The following is a 25,716-nucleotide window of genomic DNA, read 5'->3' as shown; positions in this document are numbered from 1 at the left end:
TAAGTTGAAAAATCTCACAGAAGGATTATTTTGGCAGCCAGTGTGCTGTGAGAGAAAATAAACGACCAGAGCGAAGTGCGACAAAATCACAAGCTGCAGACACAAATGTAAAAGAGAAAAGCTGCCTCCACCTTTCAGTCGTTTCAGATGGACCGGCACGTCACTCTTGATGCTCTTACTGTCGTCCTCCGTTGACTCGCTCCGCACCAGAGTGGGGTCGTTCTGTGCCAGCCAGTCGGCCACCTTGCTCTCGGATGCCATCATGGCAGCTTGTAGCGTGCTAAGGTCCCTTCCTCCGCCGCCTCCGCTTCCTGCTCCGCTCTTCTTGGAGCGAGATCTCTGGTGGTCGGGTGTGAACTTTGACACGTGGTCTTTAATGGTGACTTTCCCGGGAGAAGTGTTGTCAAACTCTATGGTGAAGGAGGCGTGACCTTGAGCTGTGGAGAAAACATTGCAGTTTTATTGTTGTGTCAGATCGTGCTAAATATAAGGTTGCTAACTGAAGCACTTTTAACACACTGGACTGGACACATGACATGTCCTGCTATAACCGAATACACAAAAACACTGTATGCATCTGTTATTTAGTTTAGCCCACTGACTAAAACAGAGCTGCAGTGGTCTCTTCTCGTTTTGTTTCTTCGTGCCATAAAGGATTTCTCATTAAGGCCAACATGGCGACACCCACTTTGGCTTTTAAAGATACGATTTTATTCACAAATAAACCAGAATAAGTAAAATAAATGATCCATTTCACCTGTAGTGACGTGACTGTCGGTGGCAGCGCCCTCCGTGTCTTTGGTGGGAATCTCATGAATGCCGTTATTGGCCATGTGACCCTCCTTGGTCGGGATCTCAAAGTAACTGGAATCGTGGGCAGCGGACGCATGAAGGCCGTCCTCTTTAGCCCGCTCCGCTCGACGCGCCTCTTTGCTGTCTGAGTTTGGAAAGCAGAGTCCAAAAACAAATATTTCTAAGATTAATGGCATTAATTTGAATGTTTATGTGATTTTAAAAAAATGGTTAAAGCTTCCTGAATTCCACTGGGTTATTTAACAGATCTGTATGACCAGTGTAAAAAAACAATATGACTCCCCTTACTGTGTAATTTAACTTACTTGGTGGTATCCCTATTATTTAGACATTAGTTTAATGACCTAACATCCCAAAGCTCCAGATGAATACTCTAAGTTGTGATCAAAAATAATTAAAGTCAAAATTATGGTAGTCGTGTTAGACCCCATATGGGTCAGTTCACTCTGGATTAGTTCATCAGTAATGTTCATGGAAGATGCACATGTATGTTCTGTTTGCATTTTTCTTTCTCTGTGGCTCTATACAAGAACTGCCGGTACTGCCCTGTAAAACCTGCTCTGGGGCACGGACAATATGGAGCACTTATTTTCTCATCTGTTCATATTAACAAACAGATCCTCTGTGCAATCTGAATATGACAAACGATACTCTCAGAAATTAGAGGGGCCATCTGCTTCATGTTGGGGAGCAAATGCAGGAACATATGGCAATCGTCAAAAAGAAACAGAAACGGTCTTTTCAGAACAATATCACAACATATATTTTTAAGATGTGATGCAGTCATTTGCGCTGCTTGACTGCTCAAAAGACAAAAGCATCCAAAACACAATATCTGAATTTAAAAAGTCAAATAAAAGATCCAGTTTTTAACAGTGTTCACATTTCTATCTGTACCTTCTAATATACTCATCAAGTACTTCTTGGAAATTATGAATATTGAAAGTGACTAAACTTCCTCTATCTCACATAAGTAAGTGTGAATATGTCAACACCATCCACATGCCTCATGTGGGAATCACCTACCTTAATCTTTTCTAATAAAGAGTTATATCCTTTATACAAAGACAAAACAGTGAATAGCTCAGGTACCTCCTGTCATAAACTTGAAACAGATGATTACAGAATCATCTTTAGTCTTTGTGTTTTATTAGGCTCCATACAAAGATTAAAAGGGAAATGAAACTACAGTTTCATGATATCATTCCACACATAAAAAAGCATTTACTGTAAGATGTGACTAACTTATAACAGTGGAAAAACTTAACACAACAACCAACATTTAACCTGCCGAGACACTTGTGTTACCTTTAACACAGTTAAGAGATACAGAGTTAGCTGACCAAATACGTTCTGAAAGAGCAAACAATAAGTACAAGTGCAAGTTAAATGGATGTCAGACTAATACAAAACTGACTTAAATTAAAAGCGCTTTAACAGCTCCATTAGCTAAAGTATATATGGATTTTAGAGCAATAGTTACCAGGGAATTAGCTGCTGCAGTGTAGAGAGTGGTGTGTTTGTATGAATGTGTGTGTGAGTGTGTGTGTTGGGAGGAAAGGGGGAGCTGGTGCAATGGCGTAACCCAATCAGGTTGAGTGACAATACATAAGGAGGGGGGGTCGGTGGCTCCGACAACACAGCCTATTCACTGGGAGAAATAAAAGGTCACACACTAAACTTAACTGACATGCACATGCAAACAGAATCGCTTCCCAGCCTAAACCTTTCTCTCTTTCTTTCACTTCCTCTCCGCTGCTTTATGTTATGTGAACAGTTTATTGGAAAAACACTGCTTTCAAAATATGTACATTGATAAGATGCGGTTTAAATGCTGACGCCCGCATTACCTACATAAGCACTCTGCATTAGCAGTGGAGAACAGTGATTCACAAAACAAAACCAATTTCACAACAATGATCCAATGATACAAATGAGCAAACTGCCTTTCACTCACCCACTTCCATGACTGAAGTAGACAGCCCCATTCTCCTGTTGTTTCTGGAAGGATTTTAGGGTCTCACCCTTCTACTCTTGCACAGATTTACTCAACACTCACAGTCTTTTCTCATCTCACTTCAACCGAAAAATATTTTGCAATAATCCACGAAGTGATGATGCATGTTACAGCAGCAGAAAGAATTTCTAATAACTAATGTTGTTAAAAAGGCCTTAAAAAAGTCTTCCTTTTTTCAGCCAGTGAAGATGCTGCCGGGCCGTCTACCCAGATGTGGTGGGAGATTTGAGGACTCTTCAGTCTGCTCCAGTGTTTGTGTGTGGTTAACCTCCCCCTACCACTTCCAACAACACTGGTCCTCACTAAACCAGCCTGGCACAGACTGATTTTTTATCACTGAGCTGTAGCCCCTAATCCTGTTACTCCGACTATCCGCCAGCAGTTAACAGGATCCCCCCAGTCCAACGGTCACTATACAGACACAGTGTCCAGTGGGCAACAGTCATACATACAAGCTCTGAAAAAAGCCTTTGTGTGCGGTTGGATGTGGCAAACGCAAACACACAGTTTAGCCTGGCATCACCATTTGTGATGTGAAAATAGGAGACATTACTACTGAGAAACAAAATACTCCACTGCATGATTCAATATCATTCAACAGTACTACAAACCACAACCTTCAAAATGACAACACAGTTGAATCAACAGCTCTCTGATATTTTAAACAAATATTGAGGAACATAACCTTCATGTACTTAAAATAAATAAATGGCATCATCTGAAACTATATGACTGCCTGTGACTGTATTTAGATTTTAGCAACAGAAATGAGATGATGATGTGTGCGATGGTAGAGAAAATCACCGGAAATGTCACAGGTTCCTACCTGAAACAGAGCCGTCATGTTTTTTCGTGGATGACTTGGTTTCTTGTTTGAAGGAGTTTTCATCGTCTGCGTCCCCATCCCCCCACCAAGACGGCTGGCCATACAGGGGGGTCCCGCGAGGCAGCGCTGCGACATCGCCTGGGGAGGACGCACCCACCGACACATTTCAACAAAGCCTTGCCAAAAGTCGTTGTGGTCTGTCAAGTTAAGTGTTTATTATGGACTTTACATACTCGGGTATTGTCTTGATAAACAGTTCACTGAATCATGGAGCCACAAAGTGAACCCAGCTGCTCTTTGTGTGTATGTGTGTGTGTGTGTGTGTGTGTGCGTATTTGTGAGTTAATTCCACTCTGGCTGGGTCTTGCACCACTGACCTATTTTCAGAGCCTTAGCCAGCAGGATGGACACACACACACACACACACACACACACACACACACACACACGTAAACACTCCCTGTATCATGCCCCTCTCTCTTACAAGCGGTGTAAATGAAAGGGACTTTCCGTTTACTTCTCTGTCCTCACCAGAAAAAAAGCTCACATTGGACAAGCTGTCCTGTGGCAACTTATTTTCTAAACTGGGTAAAGGAGGCAGAGGAAACACAACCTGCAGAAAAAGTCTGAGAAATGTTGTATCTTTATGTCAGAGGATTACTTTCTACTGTTTCCGTCTCTTCTTTTATTCACCCCTTTTCCAGAGCTGTGTAACTTTATTCACAGTATATTCAGATAATTATAGATGCTCTGTACCAAATTACATGCAGGAAGTGGTTCCTTTCTATATAAAAGCTACTGAATGTATGTTTACTATGAGGTCTAATATCTGGGTGAGGCCTGGTACTACAGCACTAACGCTCCAGGATTACACCCTCAGAACCACAGAAAGAAAATCATTAAAAAACAAGTGGCAGATGGGGTCTACTGAAGCCCTACATGTGCAGAGTTACTTGTTAGCTACGTAAATTTATGTGCATGTCTGTGCGCATGCATTTGTGAATCATACAATAAAATGAGTGCTATTGGTTTGTATCATGCACGCACTGTGACTCTGTTACCACTTAATCTGAAATCACAAGGCTTGTGTGGCCTTGTTTTAACATCTGGAGATTAACCAGGACCCCTGCTAGTACCTCAGTCTGGCAAGTGATGTTATTAGGGACGTCCTCAGAACTAAACTGCCTTCACGATAAAACAGTGTGTGCATGCAAGCGTGGTGGTTGACGTCGACTTGGTGGCCATGTTCACCCCCTACTGGTCTGAGTTAAAACCCCACCCCATTTATTTCACAATATTTTGTCTGGAAAAAAAAAAAAAAAAATCAGGAATCCACCCACAATGATTAATCACAGTAAAAAAAAAAAAGTCTGTGTTAGACAGACAAGCATTTTGTTCTAGGGTGCATTAAATTAGTTTACGATGATAATATAATAGTTTCTCTAGAAGGTATTATTATTATTATAGAAGGTATTATTTGTATATTTAAGTGAAATGATTTCCTTGTATTTATTTCACTGTCCTGTCTCTTACCTGCCATCCTCTCCTCTATTTTGTGTGCCTCCATGGGTTTCGCTGATGGCTCTTTGGATGAACTGAGGCCATCTGCTACCCTGCTCTCCCCTGGTTTCGCGGTGCCGCCACTGGGGGACTTCAGCGTCTTTGTTGGGGTCTTAGAGGGAGACCTGGTCGTTGTGGTAGTGGTTTCACCACTGGACGGCTTCTTGCTGAGCTGGAGGCCACTGGTGAACTTCTCATGCTGAGGGGAAAGAAGAAATTGAAAAACAGATGGAGTAGAGATATCAGTAGTATAACATGACTGTTATGGTTATTGCTGACAGGACACAGGTGATGCGTTCTCACCTTTAGAGCCTCCTCTGGTACAGTGAGCTCTCCTCTCACCACGGTAAACAGGTTGGTATGTGAAACAGGTTAAGGAAACACAGACACAACTAAAAGAAAACTACCCATTTTTTTTTAAGCTCAACTGGTGGACATACAGGGGTAAAGACATTAAAGGATCAGACAGTGAAAGGATATCATATCCAAACCTCAGCTTGTCTTCCAGCTTCAGAGTGATGTACATCTGCTCCTGAATGCGGACATCATTCACAAAAGTCTACCGAGGGATGGTAAATACAAAAAACACAACAACCAATATGTCAATTTAAATAAACTGTGACGATATGTAAACATAAAATAAGCAAAGATTCTTCTACAGCTCAAATGGGAATGCGAACAGCTAAAATTTGGATTCTAAGTAAAGGAAAATATCTGATGAAGTTGGTCCACATCTGAGTCATGTGTGACGGTGTCTGTGGGAATAAACTGCAACTAATGATCATTTTCATTATTGAATAATCTGAAAACTATTTGGTCAGTTAATCTAGTAATATTTTGATTTTAAAGAATTTGGAAAGCAACACTTGTAGTAAATGGAACAATTTTATTGGTTTTACGCATTTCAACTCGTGACCTTCATCAGAGCCATTTCCAAACGCTCACAACAACAGCTTATTTTGTTTGATGAACAATCCACAACGAACATTTGAGAAACTCCGAAGAAGTATAACACACGTCTAGGTTTCTGGAGTTAGGAAAATCTAACTTGTCAGGTTGCAAACACCAGTATTAAACAAAGACCTGGTATGCAGGAAACATTAAGTCAGAGCTAGAAGCCTAAGCACAATAAAGCATGTATTCCTCTTTCTCTCTCCCACTCCCATTTCTCCCGTCTTCTACTATACAGCTCAGATTCAGATCAGGTTTCACTGAACTGCAAATGAAATACTATCACGTTTGCTCTGCTGCTGCAATAAAACAGTCCCGTCCTCTCTCTGGCGAGATGAAATCACAACAGCTTAACAATACGTCAGCGAAGGAACTTCTTTAAGAGAGCAAATGGCGACGCTGTCTAAACACAGCTCTTTATCTACAGCAGAGGCGAACCATCAACATATCCACTGACTCAGCAGGAGAAAACTTCCTCTGAATCCAGCCAAAGAAGCGGATGGTTAATGACGCAGCAGGAAGTGGCTCTGACTCCGGCTTCCCGTCTGAGAGCTGGGGAGGATGTGAGGAGCAGTGCGCATATGTGTCTAATCTGGTTGGCTGTGACTGAGTAGGAATCACTACACATGACTAACGCTGTGTGGCCACTGCAGCGGCCACGTTAAAAAGACAGAAGTCAAGGGTAAAAAGAAAACTTGAGTTTAAACGTAGTCATCACGGTCATGAATGAATATATTCCTGTAAAATGAAATACAGGTTTTTATATCTGCTATCTAAACCAACTTAATCTCATCAGTATAAATTTTATATATTTCCACAAATACCACTTTAACATTCAACACAGATTATATAGTAAATGTATCCACACACAAAAAAAATAGAAGATCTACAGCACCCCTATTTAAAACACATGAGCTCATAAGTTATTTTTCACTCTTCCTTTGGTCTGCTTTTTCTACGGTGTCTTACTTCCTGCCTGTCTCCTGTGTTTACAATATGTACTCATGTAAAAAACCCTTATAAAACACACTCACAAAACAGGTCTATCTATGAAGAAGTGGTGACACTTCTCAAGTCTGTGTGTTCACATTCATCGGCATAGTGACCCATTGCTTCAGAGTTTGCCCTTAGGTGGTGATTTGCGTAATTAGGTTTAGAATCAGATTGACCCGAGCCTCGATATCAATCTTAATCGACAGAGGTATTGATTAGCAGCAGAGACACAGAACTGACTCCTTAAAATAACTTCGTTTAACCCTCAGAACCTCATCTCATCTCCAGTATCATGAAAATAAAAGAAAGACACACATTGTAGACTTTGGCAATTCTCTCGGACGTGTTTCGATGCCAAATACTTTTTAAACACATCTAGAGGAATGCAATGACAAGGACAGATGAGCAAATGTGCTGCAGTCTCCAAAAGAAGTGCCGTGGAAATATTTGGTGTAATATTATCATTACTTTAATTGGAAAATCTGCTGTGCATCAGTTTGTAGCTTCATTTGGTGAAATAACTGTCCTGAAGTCATAAAATGCTCATTCTGGCATCTTGTTTAAACTACAAGCACACTCACAGTATAGTAAAGATGTTAAGGTAAAGGTAAAGCAAAGCCAAGAGAGCCAACTGTGGAACAGATTACCAGAGCCTGGATATCAATCTTAATCAACAGAGGTATTGATTAGCAGCGGAGACACAGAACTGACTCCTTAAAATAACTTCATTTAACCTTCAGAACCTCATCTCCCTACTCTAACCTTCAGTGCTTTGTTCCTGTTTGTCCTGGTTTCTCTCTATATGTGCAGTTTCTATCCACCTCCCTCTGCTCCTCTTCTAAGCCTACTGACCTACACTTCTACACTACACACTATCCATCCATCCATCACTCATCACATCTCCCCTTTCTCTGCGCCTTACTCTCCTGTCCTCTCTCGTCCTTTTATCTTTGTCCTCTGTTTTGTACATATTGCTCTGCGTACTCACCCCATTCAGGCTGCCCAGGTCCTTGACCTTGTGTTCATCAGTCCCAGCCTCGTAGTTGATGACTGCATGCTGCTTATCCACACTGCGGGACTTCAGACAGAAATATACATGGAACATTAACCCAGTGGTCACAGTCAATTCATTTACTTACTCACAGTAAAATCATTAAGTTCAGAAATTCATTCATGTTCTACTTTTCTTCACATCGCTTGTATATACTGTACATTGTGCTATATTAAACTAAAAAGAAAGCGTGGCCAGTAGGTGTTTCTTGCATAACCATCAGAGAACTGTGTGTGGCTGGAGCAATTCTTGCTATGCCAAGAGTTTGGAGGAGGAGGCATTATCGTTCAATGTCGAGAATGTAATGTCTGAAGGTAGACCTCAATATCACTGCGCTTAATATCCACCGTCATGTCATTGAGAGCATATCAGCAGGCATTTCAATGTCTGCTCACTTCATACCGATGCGCTCACGTTCATGTACACTAGTAAACACACACACACACACACACACACACACACACACACACACACACACACACACACACACACACACACACACACACACACACAAGCAGACAAAGGAGACAAAGGCGAACAGTGGAACAATGAAAGACTGGAGGTGAAAAGTATTGATTTGGTGCGAGCTGTGAGCACATCAGCTGTTTTGAGGATAAATAGTTTCAGGCAGAAACACTGCAAGCTTCAAGCTCTCATGAAAATAAAAGAAAGACGCACATTGTAGACTTTGGCAATTCCCTCGGACGTGTTTCGATGCCAAATACTTTTTAAACACATCTAGAGGAATGCAATGACAAGGACAGATGAGCAAATGTGCTGCAGTCTCCAAAAGAAGTGCCGTGGAAATATTTGGTGTAATATTATCATTACTTTAATTGGAAAATCTGCTGTGCATCAGTTTGTAGCTGCATTAGGTGAAATAACTGTCCTGAAGTCATAAAATGCTCATTCTGGCATCTTGTTTAAACCAGAAGCACACTCACAGTATAGTAAAGATGTTAAGGTAAAGGTAAAGCAAAGCCAAGAGAGCCAACTGTGGAACAGATTACTTTAGTTGGATTAGGATATATCAAACAGGATAGAAGCTTCTGAGCCCTGTGTCGTACCACACACTGGAGGAGAGATGACTCATGCTCTTGCTCTCAGATATAATGTTCAGTAACGGTACATGTGCAGAGGAAAAGTAGAACACAGACACGACTAAAATGCCTCAGCAAACTACATTAGCCTTGAAGTCTAAGCTAACGTTTTAAAATGTGCATATACCAAGAAAGCACCAGCCCTGCCTCACTTTTTTAAACCAGTATCTGACAGTATCAGTATCCCTAATACAACTGATGGGGGGAAAAAAGAAGAAGCTGTTGGAGAATTCCTGAAGATGACATCAAAGCATTTAGAAAACACTGTCATGCATTCATTTGGAAGCTGATAATCTGTGAGTGTGCGTTTGTGTTTTATTTGGTGCATGACACAAGCAGCTTTTAACGTTTAGCCATGTGATGAGGCCTTGGCTCGTTAAAGCAGTCACATGGAGGACAACTGTAAGCGGCTTCACAAACACACACATGTTATAAAAACACACACGCACAATACACAAAGCCGAGAAAATGTTTGGAAGATTTCCATTATCTTTATCTCATTCTGAAGACATCACAAGGATGGGAATACCAGAAAACATGAGGGAGAAATAAAGTGTTTGAAAAGAAAAAGAAGCTGGTCTTCAACGACTCTTAACTTCTTTGTGTATTAAACTAGCGCTGGAATCAACAGATCTACTGTACATGACATAACAAAACTGTGTAATAACTGGGAATCAGTGTGACTTTAAAAACTATTAAAACTCTCTCATAAACTCTTTTTGTTTTACATCTGAACAGCTTAAAGTCAGGGTTCAGGATACTGGCTACAAAACTGGCTACAAATCACACTGTCTCTTCCCAAGTGAAAATGGAAGTTAAAATAGAAACATATCACATTTTATCAAATACAGAATCCAACTGTTGTTTAATGCAACTCATCCTATTAAATCCATAAACCCGTTACATACTTTACACATCTCTGAATTTTGGATTTGACAGTATCAAATGATAGAGCACTGGGGAACCCAGTGTCCTAAATGTGTTTTTGATGGTCAAACTTTCAGACAGGCACTTCTCAGTTAGAGACTTCTCTCCAGATACGCTGTCATAACAAATATAGCTGCAGCCACGGATGCGCCGTCTATCCACAACAACCAACTCTGTCAGATAAGATCTAACTCAAGAGGTATCTGCCCCACTTTCTATTAATAGTGCGGTGACCAGAGGTACACATGAGCGTACACGTGGTTGTTCTGGATGTATGCACAGCTGCACAGCCCCACTTTCAGCACAGACTGAGCATACACACAAACACCAACACGTTCAGATACTGCAAGAACAACAGCATGAGAGTCGTTTTCCACTGTGATTAGTACAGTTAAGTTGTGGAAAAAGATCGGAGTGAACTCACCAGCTCGTCTACTCGGCTGAGAGAAAGTCCTCGCTGTGTTCACCAGTTATTACGATATCTCTAACACTCAAAAACAGCACTGCTGATATCAAGCTGACAGAGTGAAGAGTGAAAAAATAAATCACCAAGCCAGCTCCTCACCTGTAGCATGAGCTCACAGTCATCCCGGCCTACAAAGATCATTTCCCGGGGGAGTCGGTGGCGAGTTCCCCCGCTGCTCACCAGGAACCAGGAGGTCACACTCATGGCTGCGTCCTGTTGCTGCCTCGTGGAGACGCCTCCTGAACAAAAGAAATAAGCATTAGTTTAAGTGATCACTAAATGACCCTGTGTTGGGTCAATGTTGGCGTGCTGACCACAAACCAGAAGGCTTCTTTCTTTTGTCAAGTCCTGCCTAGTCCTACTTAGCATATTCGCAATTCTTGAAAAACATAAAAACTGTACAGCCAACAGCTGGAGGATTTAATACATGAAAAAAGACATCTCAAAGGAAGACGTTTCAGACATAAGAAAATAAACAGCACATTATTTTGGTGAGTAGCGCTACAGACCTCTGGTCCAGGTAGCTCACTGCTGATAGACCGCTGGCAGCACAACACAGCTAGGCCATCCTGAAAAAGATGAAGATGTTTTTATTACTTTATCCTTTGTTTTGTTTTTTTTTATTCCCACAGCAAGCAAACATATCCAGTATGATTCAACACATCATAAAATAATAAGCACAGATGCATGAACAAAAATGTGAAGAAGACACGGGCCAAGAAGTGCAGAGACACAGAGAATCAATACACTTGTTCTTTCTTCATTTTGTTTTGCTGCTGGGGGAAGGAGGTTGAGTGGGCGGTCTTGCAATGTGACGCCGCCGTCTGAAAACGAACGCTAAGGCAGCCACTAAGAGACATCCTCTCTTTCTCTCTGCCTGCTCTGATCACTGCCAGATGTTGAAGGAGGAAGTGACGTAGGAATGTTGGCTGGCCTCCCCATCAGGACATTTATTTTCCCTGCTGCCTCCTTCCCCGTCTCCTTCAGACGAGCTGGAAAGGAGGTCAAAGCCAGCGACTCCGACTTTTTAACTGCCCAGGCGTGGAAGAAGCCCATTAAGCAGATCTAACCGATGGCGAACGGCTTCTATGAAGTCTGACAATCCTGTATGTTTGATTTAACAATAACTGGCGTAAAACGGAGAAGTCAAAACTACATTTTTGAATTTAATTTTTTATACTGTCAGATGATGTCAGCAAAATTTTCAGCACAATGAAATTGAGAATCTGATAATTCTGTTTAAATGATTGTTTGTACACGATTTTGAAAGTTATTTGGAAAATAAAACCTCAGAAGCCAAGCTTTTCATAGTTATTCCAAGTGGCACTAGAATAACATTAGTTCTCTGTCGTGTGTAGAAAGTGCCAAGAAAAGCCCATCAAAGTGGAAACTAAAGATTATTGAGCTAAGCTCTTGCACGCTTGACCTCATAAGTACTTGGTATACCAACTCAATAATCCCTTGGGTAAAATTTTAATCAACTGCACACCTCCATGCACGTTCCACGGAACATGAATCTATCATGAGCTGTCTCTGATGTAAAACAGATCAGACTTTCATCCTACAAACCACTCAGAATATCTGACAATTTTACTGCTGAGTGAAAGATTTAAGAGGGAAATAATTGTAGGAGGCATTGGGTACTCTGCTATAAGTAACACGCAACAGGCTTACAACCCTGATGTCAGGTTTATATGACACACATCCTTCTCATGAGAAGGTGATACCACTTGTGTTTACAAACCACAAAACACTGCAGCTACCTGACAACGATATGTAGAAGACATTACCGATATGAGACAGGCATTGTGCTTGAATGCCACACTGGAACAATGAAGTATGCACAGCAAGCGCAGCAGCAGCGTTGGCATCACACTATAATTATGTGTGGTCTCCCTCAGGACTGTAACCAAAGCATCAAGAGCTTTCTGGCTCTATAACCACTGTACACTCACTGCTGAATGCAAGGTTAATGAGAATGTGGTTGAGGAGCCTGGGTATGAAGCATACCAGCCTTTATGGTGCCATTAAAAAAAAAGTCACTATCACACATGAAAGACGTGGCTCAGATGGAGGAATGCAGTGGTAGGTCTGAGGAAGGAGCCACAGCTGAGGACGACATACTGCCTGTTTAACATGTGTGATCGTGTTATTAGAGGGTCAGTTCATCCAAATTATAAATAACACGGGTGTAATTTTAAAAAAATAAGTACAAAAGAGAAAGTCTTAATGTTCTGGAAATTGTAAAATGTAAGACACTTGATGACACTAGCCAGGAGGCTACATGCCTTCATGGGGTCAAGTTATGAGAAAAATCCAAATGTCGGCTAAATGTAAATTTAAGTAAGTTCACAAGTTGTGACGTGTTTCCTGACATTTCTGGAAATAGTGGAGGTTGTATATTTCCATAATGGCTTTTCTTTATAATATTTTAATAGTGCTGACTTCAAATGAAACTTGTGGTTACAACATGGGAAAGTGTGTACCCAAATTACTTGGCATTTAAATGGTGGCATCAACTGTAAGTCACGTGAACAGTGGTGCTGGTTAATGATTCACATCTAGAAACCACGAGGCTAACAGTTTAGCAAGCTAATGATGGAAATGTAAAGACGTAATGAAAACATGAGCATGTTGGGAATATCAGTGTTTTACTCATACGTATTGTATACGTAAACCTCTATACAAGTCCAACTTCCTTTACTTATGAACAAACGTGTCACAATTTGTTCAGTTATGAGGTCGTGAATACCAATGAACATGATAAACACGACACCATTTGGAGGCAGCATGTGTGAGACAGCTCCATACTGTCATTATGTATTTTCCCAATTGTTGGCTTGCTGAAGCCTCGCTGGCTTCTAGACGCCAGCAGTTGCCTAGCAGCGGCCTTCCCCCGGCTCACAGCTGATGCTAACATCTGAACGCCAAGGCTTTTGTGTACAACACTTCTCAGTTTGTAACCACAAGTTCACCAGTTCCATTTGAAGGCAGCAAGCTGTTCGTCAAGCTAATGCTACTTCTTACAACTTCCAATATCGGCCTTAAGGAAACACTACGTGTTATCATCTGAAATGCAAACAGGAAAAGATGCTTCTCTAGATAATGGCATAAGACATCTTTAGTCTTTGGGCCTTTGCAGAAACACACCAGTAATACTCTTGGTTCTCATCTCCATTACACTCTTTCAGCAACATTTCTTGCTTGGGCTAATAAGGAGGAACAGTGACCTCATGGTTTTGGCAGGAATTCCCCAACCCCCAAACATGCACTTATACTATCTCCCACACACATATATACACACACACACAAGCAGAATTGAGTGAAAGAGCAGGATTATTCTAAGATGACTGTGAATTCTTTGTGCAGAGGAGACGGCAGTGGAGAGAAAGGAAGTATGAGCAGAATTTCTTACTGTGGACACTTATCTTTGAGTTCACCGCAATTTTGCAGCCAATTGGGACTCAGAATAACATCTATCCACCTACTTACACGTATATACATACAGTGGGGGAAATAAGTATTTGATCCCCTGCTGAATTTGTAATTTTGCCCACTTCCATAGAAATGATCAGACTCTGGTTTTTATGGTTGTTTACTGGTTATGGGTATAGACAGAATATCAATCGAAAATGCATAAAAAACACACAATCTAAAAGTTATAAATTGTTATGTATTTTATTAAGGGAAATAAGTATTTGATCCCCAACAATTCACTTAGAATTCAGGCTCCTACAGATTGGCTGGTGCGCATGTGGCACACAGCTGTGCTCAGTCAACTAATTACCAATACTCCTGATCTTAACTCGTCATGTATATAAAGCACACCTGCTCTAAGAATCAGTTTCTTACATTCCAACTTCTACAGCACCATGGGCAAGACCAAAGAGCTGTCAAAAGATGTCAGGGACAAGATTGTAGACCTGCACAAGGCTGGTATAGGTTACAAAACCATCAGCAAAAGGCTTGGTGAGAAGGTGACAATTATTGGTGCCATTATTCGCAAGTGGAAGACCCATAAAAGGACCATCAACTGTCCTCGGTCTGGAGCTCCCCGCAAAATCTCGCCTCATGGAGTGAGGATGATGATGAGAAAGGTGAGGGAGCAGCCTAAAACAACACGGCAGGAGCTTGTAAATGATCTGGAAGCAGTTGGGACCTCCGTCACCAAGAAAACAGTTGGCAACACACTGCGCCGTTATGGATTGAACTCTTGCAGTGCCCGCAAGGTCCCCTGCTCAAGAAGGCACATGTACAGGCCCGCCTTAAGTTTGCCAGTGAACATCTAAATGACTCAGAGAAGGCTTGGGAGAAAGTGCTGTGGTCTGACGAAACCAAAGTTGAGCTATTTGGCATTAACTCGACCCGCCGTGTTTGGAGGATGAAAAAACGTGAGTATGACCCAAAGAACACCATACCCACGGTTAAGCATGGAGGTGGAAACATCATGTTTTGGGGCTTTTTTTCAGCAAAGGGTACAGGGCAACTCCACCGCATTATGGGGCCAATGAATGCAGCCATGTACTGTAACATCTTGGACAAAAACCTCAGCAAGAACACTGAAGATGCCTCGTGGGTGGGTTTTCCAACATGACAATGACCCAAAACATACTGCCAGGACAACAAAGGAGTGGCTCAAGAAGAAGCATATTAAGGTCATGGAGTGGCCTAGTCAGTCTCCAGACCTTAACCCGATCGAAAACCTGTGGAGGGAGCTGAAGCTCCGAGTTTCCAAGAGGCAGCCAAGAAACTTGAAGGATTTAGAGACTGTCTGTAAAGATGAATGGGCCAAAATCCCTCCTGCGCTGTGTGCAAACCTGGTGACCAACTACAAGAAACGTCTCATCGCTGTGCTTGCCAACAAAGGTTTCTCTACAAAGTACTGACTTGTGTTGTGCTTGGGGATCAAATACTTATTTCCCTTAATAAAATACATAACAATTTATAACTTTTAGATTGTGTGTTTTTTATGCATTTTCGACTGATATTCTGTCTATACCCATAACCAGTAAACAACCATAAAAACCAGAGTCTGATCATTTCTATGGAAGTGGGCAAACTTACAAATTCAGCAGGGGATCAAATACTTATTTCCCCCACTGTATATGTGTGTGTATATATGTGTATATATATATATATATACATACACACACACACACACACACACACACAAGATAGATGTAACACAGACATATAATAAATAAACATGTTCATGTTTATCTGCTGCGACTAGATTTCCATTGTCCAGGGGGGGAAAAAACATTTAAAGCATCCTATCGTTGTTCCAAGAATTCAAATCTCTCCCCTCTGCTCCGAACCAGCCAACCACAAACACTGGCTGAATGCAGGAAGTGATGTCAGTCGGCGCCAATTTATTTATTCGCCGTCCGATAGGTTTTTCCAGCTACTCTAAACGTAGCATCTGCCCGGAGGATGATGCAACAGCTGGGTAACCATCAGAGGCACTCATCTGCTTTCTCTCTCTAACTCTCCGAGATGTCACGTCATGGCTGCGACCCTGGCACCACACTCATCCCACGCCACACACCTTGACAGCAGCCAGACACATACACGCTAAGCACGGCAAAGAGACAGAGGCTGTTGAAGACAGCGAGAGAAAGAGGCCCAGAGAGAAAGAGATGAACCGATAAACAGGGAGACAACTCATTTTCTCGTCACAGTCATTTCCACACGGTCTTATGACGAGAGCCAAACTCAGCCCCAGTCAGGGTGTGGTTGTGTGCTTACGTTGTAAAATCTTAGTGCAGCTACATTAAAACTTAAGAGCGGCTTCAGGAGATGCTACGTTTTACTAGCTTTTACTTTCTGATTGAGGAGTCTAAATGGTGATTAAACTGTAAAGCTTTTAGGTATTTGCTACACTAAACTTCCATGTGTAATCGGTCTTTCCCAGGAGACATCCTCTGGCAAACAGGAGGCGATGAGTTTAATGTTTACAATGGCAGCAAAAGCTGTTACAATACAGATGGCACGTTAGTAGCTGCTGCACTGATAGCCTTCCTGGCTAAAAACAGGCAAATAAAACACATTTAACTGTGTAATCCTTTAAAATTAAACTTATTAAAAAATTATGAGAAGCATATAATGACGCTCAGCAAGCATAAACATTGTAAAAAAATGCTGTAGCTGTGGAACAAGGGAAAGGGAAATTTAATTTGGGATTAGGGCTGGGTTTAAAAATTAGTTTTCTTTTCGAAATATCTAGTTTCCATTCATATAATGCTCTGATCAATTTGTTTGAAATATTTCCTGTATCCTCTCGTGTGACAACCGACAAGAATCGGGCAAACGCAGAGCCATATTAAAGATGAGCCAACTGGAGATAAAATATGACGGAAATACCACTAATCTCTGAAACCAGTGACAACATTAGTCTCGTGAAAATCTCTCTCATAACTAAACAATCTTGATTTAAAGCTGAAATAGCACTAAATCTATCAATTCAGCAAAGCAGTAGCGGTACCCAGTCCTAGTTGCATCTGATGCAAGAGAGAAGCCTATTCCCCAAATAATAGATATGGTCAGTTAACGCTTCAAATCCAGAACTAAGGCAGTAAATAACAGGTAAGGAACCCTGAATCAATTCTGCGAGCTCAGAGATGCTCTGGGTGCAGTGAAGCCCAGACACCCTGAGGGAACAAACAAGGGAACAGATTCAACACAGACAAAGGCTTTCTAGGCTCCAAAGGCTGAGTCTTCAATAGACTTACAGACTTGAATAACTGAGGTATACAGTCTATTGTTCTCCTATTTACAGGGCAAACAGAGCAGCCAGTTTGTTTTTTCAATGATACTTATAATAATGCAGACTGAGACTACACAAAATGTTGTCATTTACATGAGGGAACGCTGGCTGCTTTTTCTTTTTAATTGCTCTGTAAAATGTTGTTTCATACAGCTTACGTGTTCGTATATTGTGTAACAATTAACAGTGTCTTAATGGCTCATAATGGTCTTTGTCGGGTGATGTCACACTCACAAAGCTGCAGTGCATTTTGGGTCATTTGGCCATTTTTGTGGGTAAACAACAGGGTGAAGCGCAGTTGCGTGAAAGGATGCAATAATAATTCAAACGTGAAAAAGTTTATCTTGGTGTTAGTTAGCTGTTAAAGATGTGGAGGAGACTAGAAAAATACCTCACAGACCAGTGCCCAGTTATAGTTGAAGGATATGACAGCTGAACTATTCTTCGCAGTGAATATTTCTCACACAGCAAAAAAAACTTCACACTCAAAACATGCAGAACAGTAAATTAACATGTGAAGTGAATTGTTTGGTTTTGTATACTGCAACTGCAGTGTTTGAGTTTCACACAACTTTGGTGTTATTGACTACTGTTCTTCAACAGACTGACAAGCCAGTTGTGGATATAAATCAAATGAAAGCAAGATTTACAGAACAACCCTGTTAAAAAGGAGTTTTTCCTGCCACCATTCAGGGTCATTCTGGAGGTTTCAGGACAGGTTTTCTAAAGCATCTTAAGACATTGTTATGTTATCTATGCTATATAAATAAAATTGAATTGAACTGATTTGAATTGAATGCTATTACATGTTTCTACCAAGTGCACAAATCACAGCTCTTGTTCTGCATCCTCACATTTCCAGGGAGGTGCACGTCCTCTCTACGCAGGTCTGCTCCGCACTATCTCTGTAACTTCTGCATCCATTTGACGCAGAAGTCTAAAGCGCCTATGACGGAGAGTGTGATTATAGCTAAGCTAATGTCTCATCCATAATGGCATTGATAAGGGACACACGTGCATAACAGCAACTTCTTGCATAAAACTTAAATGTGTGTGTGAAGAAGGAGCAAATCTGTGTCAAAGTGAAAAGAAAAGAAATCCAGTATTTTACATCGCAGTAAATAAAAGTCAACAAGGCTTCCAGTCAGTCACAAATATTGTATCTAAGAAATTAAGTGTATCTTAAATGTTCTTAATCTAAAATTCAGAGTGCCTGGAGGAGCAAGTCACGGCCACTCAAGGGACATCAGTCTGTCAGATTTTGATTTCATTTGACTTTTGAGCTAAGATGACCTACTTTAAGTACTTTACCTGCCAAATAGTTGGCAGAGAGGAAAACACTTGAACACTTTTGACTTAGTCATAAGAATAACATTAGCTAAGCCACTTCCTTTATCCTGGTATATTTTGGCCGTGATACACATGTCTGTATTTTCACTTAGTCATTACACAAACTCATTAAGTGTCCTAAGGTTGAACGTAGCAGCCAAGGATGCTGTTCCAGCTGCCAAACACTGCTTTCAGCAGCAAAAGCGACATAGGGATTCATTTAAACCCGGATTAATTGTAATAATACAATAAACTCCATCGTTTTGGTATTTGTTCTCAAACTCTGTTACTGACATCTGACAACAACAACAACAACAATATACAGTACCTGTCAAATTCAGGCAATTTAGCAGCGATCAATAAAGTTTTTCTGACTTTAAGGATTTTTTGAGGTTTCACGCTTGAAACTTCGATGTCTGTGTTTTTGTAACTCTGTATCCTGCTTGAGGGTAATTTTAAACATTAAATAGTAAAATAAAGGGAAACAAAACTTTCATGCTATCGAACCGAACGTTTCAAACAGATTACACGTAGCTAGATGAAGACTATACACCAACATTAACCTATTTCAAGAGGATCTCAGCACTATGGAGGGAGGTAATAAATCATCACGGTGTCAGTAAAATACAGAAAGTGCAGAAACTTGGGCGTGCGTGCGCGTGTGTAGCTTTACATGCGTTAATGCAGCATGTCGGTGGAAAAAAAAAAATTGTCCCACGCAGCACAAAAGACCATATGGCGCAGAAAAACCTCAACGCGCATCACATGAGCAGTTGGCGAGAGGAACAAACAAGCAAACGCCTCCGTGCAGCCAGCATCCATCGTTGTTGTTACCAGTCACTGGCCTTAACACATAAGCTCGCCATGTGACCAGTGACCCCCATGTTCAGAATGACCTACAGACCTACATATGGAAATTTATTCTTCATGGATGTGGAGAACTCTGCAGTGCTATAGTTTAAAAGACATTGTGCCCTTCAGCCCTGTCGCATAGAGTAACGTTATTATTCGCGTTGCTTCTAAGGATAGAACCAACACTCTGAACAATGTCTTATATTGATAAGACATTGATTATTAACGATCCAAGAGAAATAATGAAGCACATGCCTCCAAGCCAAATCTTTTTCAGTGCACATGATGCATCCTCTGAGGCATGTGTACATGGAAAACGAGGAAATGGAGAGGAAGTGTGTAAGTAGCAAACTATAATTATCAATCCAAATGTTTGAGCGAGGAATAATTACAATACAGCTGAATGATTTATTCAGCTAATTATTGTTATTATTTAGATATTTTAGCATATATGAAGCCTTGGTTGTTTGATTAGGTGTATACATTTGCTCTGGTGAGTGCCCTTGTGGCCCCACATGGGCAGATAACGAGTGAGCAGTGGCCCTTTAACAGGAACATTAGTATCTGGCCAACCCCGCCATATTTATTATGGCACCAACATTTATGCTGCCCACTGCAACAGCCTCAGCGGCGAACAAAAATAGTGAACTCCCTCACATTGAAATCTACACTGGCACTTAGAGGAGGGGAAAAAAAACAAAGCGCAACAGGACAATCAGGGCAGGTCTGGCAGAGGGAGAGATGGGAATAGAAACCGCCTAAATACAAGATCAATATCTGCAGTGGAAAGAAGCACAAAATAAAGGAAACAAACTCGGAGGGGAGCACGCTACACCCCAAAACAGATGTGAAGCTCACTATTTTATTATTAATTTTGAGAGGTTAAATAAAGAAGGGGGGGGAAAAAACGCCCTTGATGTTCCATAACAAGGGAGAGGCTGATGTTTCTGGATATAAATTGCTCCGAGCTTCTTTTTGTTTTCTACTTTGCTGTCTCTCCCATTATTTAACCACAGACTTTTCCTATTCACCTCCCTAGTTTCACTCAGACTCTGAACACAAGCAGGAGTGTCACCGGGCGAAGCTATCCCGCTCTGCTAACCCTTTTCTGCCGTGGCAGATTGCAGAAGTGAGATTCACTGCTATTTTTAGGGAAACAGACTCCCTGTTGGAACGGTACTTTTTTAAAACAACTTCAATAACATGGAATCAATTGAGATATAAAGCTCCAGACTAGGTTGTTTTCAGACACAAATAACACTCCCTGGCCACAAAAGTAAAATGAACTCACTTCCTAAGCTTCCTTCTGTACACAATGGCCGTGGGCCGGCCGGACAACAGTCCTGACAAAAGTCTCCGATCCCAACTATAGACTAAAACAGCAAATATTACTGAAGGATGTCCCTGCTATACATGTATACGACGCTCTTTGACTAGAAGAGTGACGCAGGAGTTAGGATGCTGAATAAGAAAGAGACTGGGTTCAGATGAGATAGGAAGCTGCAGAGGATGTAAAAGCAGGGAGTCGCCAGCTCTGCTCAACCTTAACTCGTGACAGTGAACCTGAAATGCTTCTAAACTAACCAAAGAGCTCTGACAGCCCGGTGACTGCAAGAATTTACAATATGCTCTTTTCTGAGGGAAAACTAAACACAGCTATAAAACTGTGAAACCAGAATGTATCATCTGTTTATTTGGGAATCCCTTATCCCTAAATGTCACGCATAATTGTCCAACCTGCATATGGTACATCATATATTCATAGATTATTCCAGCCTGATCACCAGTAATTTAACAATTACCGTCAATGACACAGTTTTATGCCCCTTAGCTCTTAATTATTCTTATAACTGGTTGAGCTGTAAGATTTTCCACAGTGATTAATTTGAACGTAGCCTCTATCCATCCTTTCTATCCATGATCAATCTCCCATGTATCATGCACAATAAGGTCTCATATACCCTTGTTTGTATCATGTTTCTGACAGCTTTATGAAGCTTCTGCCTCTTTCTGTTTGCTGTTCTCCTCATTCGCTGCTCTTTCTTTCTTTTCCCGTCTCTCTACCAGGCTGGCCTCAAGCACATGCCCCCCGCCCCCTCCACACGAGCTGGGTTCTGCTCAAGGTTTCTTCCTGTTAAAATGTTTTTTTTTCCCTGCCACCCTCGCTGCAGTGCTTAGCAGTACTCTGGGGGTTCCAGGCCCCGGGTTCTGGGATGTGTCTCCAGACAGTCGGGATTGTTATATAAATAAAAAATTGAAATTGGCAAGGAGGCCTGTGTTATCATCTGCGGTATAGCAGCGCAGTGGTAGTCAGGCTAGGAGCGTTACAGCTAGGAGCGTTGCCTCCTCTCCAAGAATGCAGCAACCGCCCTGTGACACTGACACAGATTTTAAAAATGCAACCGCCTGTAGAGCCATCCAGCCTGCCTGCAGCCACATATGCGGAGAGAGGGACAGGAAGGAGGCGGGAAAAGTCAGGGTGAAGGAGAAAAGGGAAAGCGAAGAAAGGCAAGCCGGACTCGCTGGTATTATCTTGCACATTCTGTGGCTCATCCCCAAAAAAATTTGAATCCTCACAGATGAGGGAGGAGACTCCGGAGACTCTCACAGAACACGTCGGTCGCGTATGTGAACGGCTAACTGTCTACCAAACTCTGAACAGGGATGCAACCTTTGAACCAATTCAAGGAAATAGTAAATATAATGTATCAAACTGCTTTCTAGAAGCATCTGGAAAAATGTGACTTTTGTATTTATTCTGCATCTGCCTCAAGCATTTATACTGATTCAATAACCCTGATACGTGACAAATAAACAATAATTATTACACAGTTCTGCACAAATAAGCATTGCCCAGCCTTGGTTAGACCAATGGCAGCTTATAAGACACTCTTTAAATTTAAGGTTATCTTTGCATATTTATGACACATCTTTTGTCTATTTTCCAAAGTTTTACATCTAATGTGACGATGAGAGGAAAAAAACACTGAAACACAAAGAGAGCGGATGCAACCAGGCCAGCTACATCTGCCCCACGAAAACAAAGCCCCCACACAGAAGCAGAGGAGGGGGTCCGACATCGGGAAACACTCTGTACACACGCGCACACGTACATAAACGCACATGAATGTGCGTATTTATAACAAAACACCTAGCTAGAATCAGACCCTCAGACGATCGACTCCAGGAGGACCCGGGGGCTAGCGTGTTCCCAATAAAGATAAACAAAAGCGTTCAATGTGACCGACCTTCATTGATGTGCATCTCGTCTCGAAAGCCTCCGTGCGGCTGCTGCACAAGGATGCAAGTGATTCAAAAAATAAAAAAAAGCCAATGGTCAATAGTGTAGGTTTGACCAGGATGCAATCGGGACAATATGTGGCCGCAGAGGCTGTAAAGTGGCTCGGCTGAGTCGCTTTCCTAAGGTGGAGCAGGGCAGGCTGGTCATATGCTGCTGCTGACAATAGTAGCCATCCAGTTAGCCGGCAGGGAGTCACACCAGCCCGTTCACACACAGCCCTTTATATATATATATATTTTTTTTTATTTTTAACACTACAAGTTAAATCTCCGTCTTACTGTTTTATAATTTTCCGTGTCACCTCGTGTTTTTTTTGTATCAACACCAAATCATCAATAGATGTGCTGCCTGAAAATTGACTCTTTCCTCTTTCGCTCTGCCGCAAACTTCACGTGAGTGTCGGTCGACTAGCTCGTCAAAAAAACAAACAAACGGTAAGCTACATTATAACGTCGCTGTTAGCTAAATAAAACCGAAGTGTCCTGTCACTTACCCCCTCTCGTTATGCTGTGTGCTGCCTGCTGTTGAAGGTGTGTGTGTGAGTGCGTGGAGCCCAGCCCTGCCTGCCGTCGCTGCAGTTCAGTCTGTCTCTGAGCGGTGGTGGCCTTCTCTCCCTCCGTTGCTCAGCAATAAGCTACTCCCTGCAAAAAAAAAAAACAGCGGCGGCGAGTGGACCGACATCCCGAGAGGAGGCTCAGAGCGGCAGAGACCCGAGTCACCACTTCACTTCCGGCCAGAACTGTCGGAATAAAAGCACGTATCCTGGCAACGATACAAGATAATCACGCGATAACACCAGCTCACAACTTTTATTATTATTAGTTTATTGGATTGTGACAATGCACATTAATCAACGTTGATGCGTTAGTCATCAGTGTAGATGCGCTAGACTTAGCACAAATGCTAATTTAATTTAATGCTAATTTAGTAGTCCCAATGCAGGTACACAACACAAAGACTTTAAAACAACAATCATACAATAGACAGTTACAGGACCAGACACAGATAGACAATGTCAAAACAAACCAAAAAGTATACAGACAGTATCCAAACAGACATGGATGAAAAAACTATTGTACTAGGGAGTATGTACTATTAAGAACTAACTATTTAGGCTATGTGAGTACCTGTTTGATTTGTTTTTAATCAGTGTTTTTTTTTTTTGTTTTGTTTTTAAGTAGGTAGTTGTCGCAGTTTTGGATGTGTTGTGGTAACCTGTTCCAGGAATGTGTTCCTCTTACAGATAAGATCATTTATTCTGTTTTATGCCTGCGCACATTACAGTCACCTCTAGTTAGATCTCACATTCTTCGTCCTTCAGTGTTTTTTCTCCAGATGAATTCATTCAGTGGTGGGGGGCAAGAGCATTTAAAACTTTAAAAATGAGACAGGCATCAATAAAGAGTTGATAGCTGGCTAAATCAAGATTATTATACTCATTGCGTTTTTTGTACAGGGGTGTAAATGTGGGTAAGTCTAGCCTACAATAGCATCATCTCTATTGTATGAAATTTGTTTTATATGCCTGTTTACATAGTAACTATTGTTCCCTCGGTCAACAGACAACTAAAAGATCTCATCTTCTACTACATTTATCCTCATTAGGGTCACGGGGGTTGCTGGAGTCTATTCCAGCCTTGTCATCAGACGAGAGGCGGGGCACCAGTCCATTACAGGGCCCCATCAAAAAAATAGTTTAATTTGAAAAACTTTGTCCAATGTAATAATTACTCTGATTTGCAATGAATTTCTAATTCTTGCGTCTAATTGGGAAATGAAAATACATTTTAGGCTTTGTCATGGGGCAGTGTTTACAAAGTTTCCACACTAATGGGTAGATTCTTGAAATGTTTCTATTTATTATTTTATGTTTATTGTTGTTGTTATTTCCATTGAAGGAAAATCATATGATTTTAAAAAGACGAGACAAACTATAAAAACACAAAATGCAAGAAAATATTTGATAGGCTTCATGCTGGCTTGTACTTCTTTTACCATGTCATGTCCAGGATAAAATATTTAGCAAATGTATGTGACTGGTAAACATCTGTTAAGTTTTATAAGATAAGATACAAGGGTTAGTGTTCTGTCTGGAAATCAGAGCAGTCAAGTTATAGATTTCCTGTGAAGTAGGCTACTAAACTGAAGCTAAGATTTTTCAGCTAACATGTTCATACTGATTGGATTATCATAGCTGAGCTGCAGGAGTAATGGTAGAATTCACCATCATTTAAACTGCACAGGATGAAATAAAGCCTGAATTAATATATGGATTATGAAAGGTCTTTTGTTTATTTGTAACTCCCCTGCCAGATGGTAAAGCCAATGACATCACTGATTCAGAGGATTACACAGTATATGAATCTCATTAAATCACAGGTGTCAAACATAAGGCCCGCGGGCCAAAAGCGACCCTCCACAGGATCCATTCTGGCCCCAAGATGAATTTGCAAAGTGCAAAAAATTACATTGAGAACATGAAATGCATGTTTTCCAATAAAAGTAATTGTTATTCCTAGGTTTCACACAGTTTTAGTAAGAGTTATGGACATAACACGACACTCAAACCTAGAACTAAACAGCTAATTGCACTTGTTTTTCTTAAATGTCCAGTTGTTCACAAAACGTTTTGTAGTAGTACAGTTCTTTAAATGTAAATACTTTCATAATGTATATATTTGCACTAAAACAAAGGGAAATATTTGGAGTTGTCCTTGTTTATAAGTTAGTATTTATAAGTTAAGTTAATTATAAACTGAGATTA

General features: G+C 41.2%; 1 protein-coding gene across 10 annotated transcripts in view; it reads right to left on the bottom strand.

Annotated features, from left to right (window-relative positions):
• cep170aa (centrosomal protein 170Aa) overlaps positions 1–23,779 on the bottom strand; it is a 38,378-nt gene extending 14,599 nt beyond the window's left edge. For 6 of the 10 annotated variants that reach the window (XM_047603179.1, XM_047603181.1, XM_047603184.1 and 3 more), the window contains exons 1-10: positions 23,446–23,778; positions 11,214–11,273; positions 10,804–10,943; positions 8,149–8,238; positions 5,697–5,775; positions 5,520–5,578; positions 5,190–5,415; positions 3,657–3,794; positions 758–937; positions 132–437 (exon numbers count right to left, since the gene is read on the bottom strand). In XM_047603179.1, the coding sequence (XP_047459135.1) occupies positions 132–437; positions 758–937; positions 3,657–3,794; positions 5,190–5,415; positions 5,520–5,578; positions 5,697–5,775; positions 8,149–8,238; positions 10,804–10,908 (1,183 nt within the window). In that variant the 5' untranslated portion in view covers positions 10,909–10,943; positions 11,214–11,273; positions 23,446–23,778. Of the gene's footprint in view, positions 1–131; positions 438–757; positions 938–3,656; positions 3,795–5,189; positions 5,416–5,519; positions 5,579–5,696; positions 5,776–8,148; positions 8,239–10,803; positions 10,944–11,213; positions 11,274–23,445 lie in introns of all 10 variants that reach the window. The other 4 variants (XM_047603182.1, XM_047603185.1, XM_047603183.1 and 1 more) reach the window with 3 other exon arrangements.
• Positions 23,780–25,716: the final 1,937 nt, after the last annotated feature.

This window comes from Mugil cephalus, chromosome 13, assembly GCF_022458985.1.
Source record: "Mugil cephalus isolate CIBA_MC_2020 chromosome 13, CIBA_Mcephalus_1.1, whole genome shotgun sequence".
Lineage (NCBI taxonomy): Eukaryota > Metazoa > Chordata > Actinopteri > Mugiliformes > Mugilidae > Mugil > Mugil cephalus.
The sequence above is the reverse complement of the archived record's forward strand: the minus strand, read 5'-3'. Positions and strand labels throughout refer to the sequence as shown.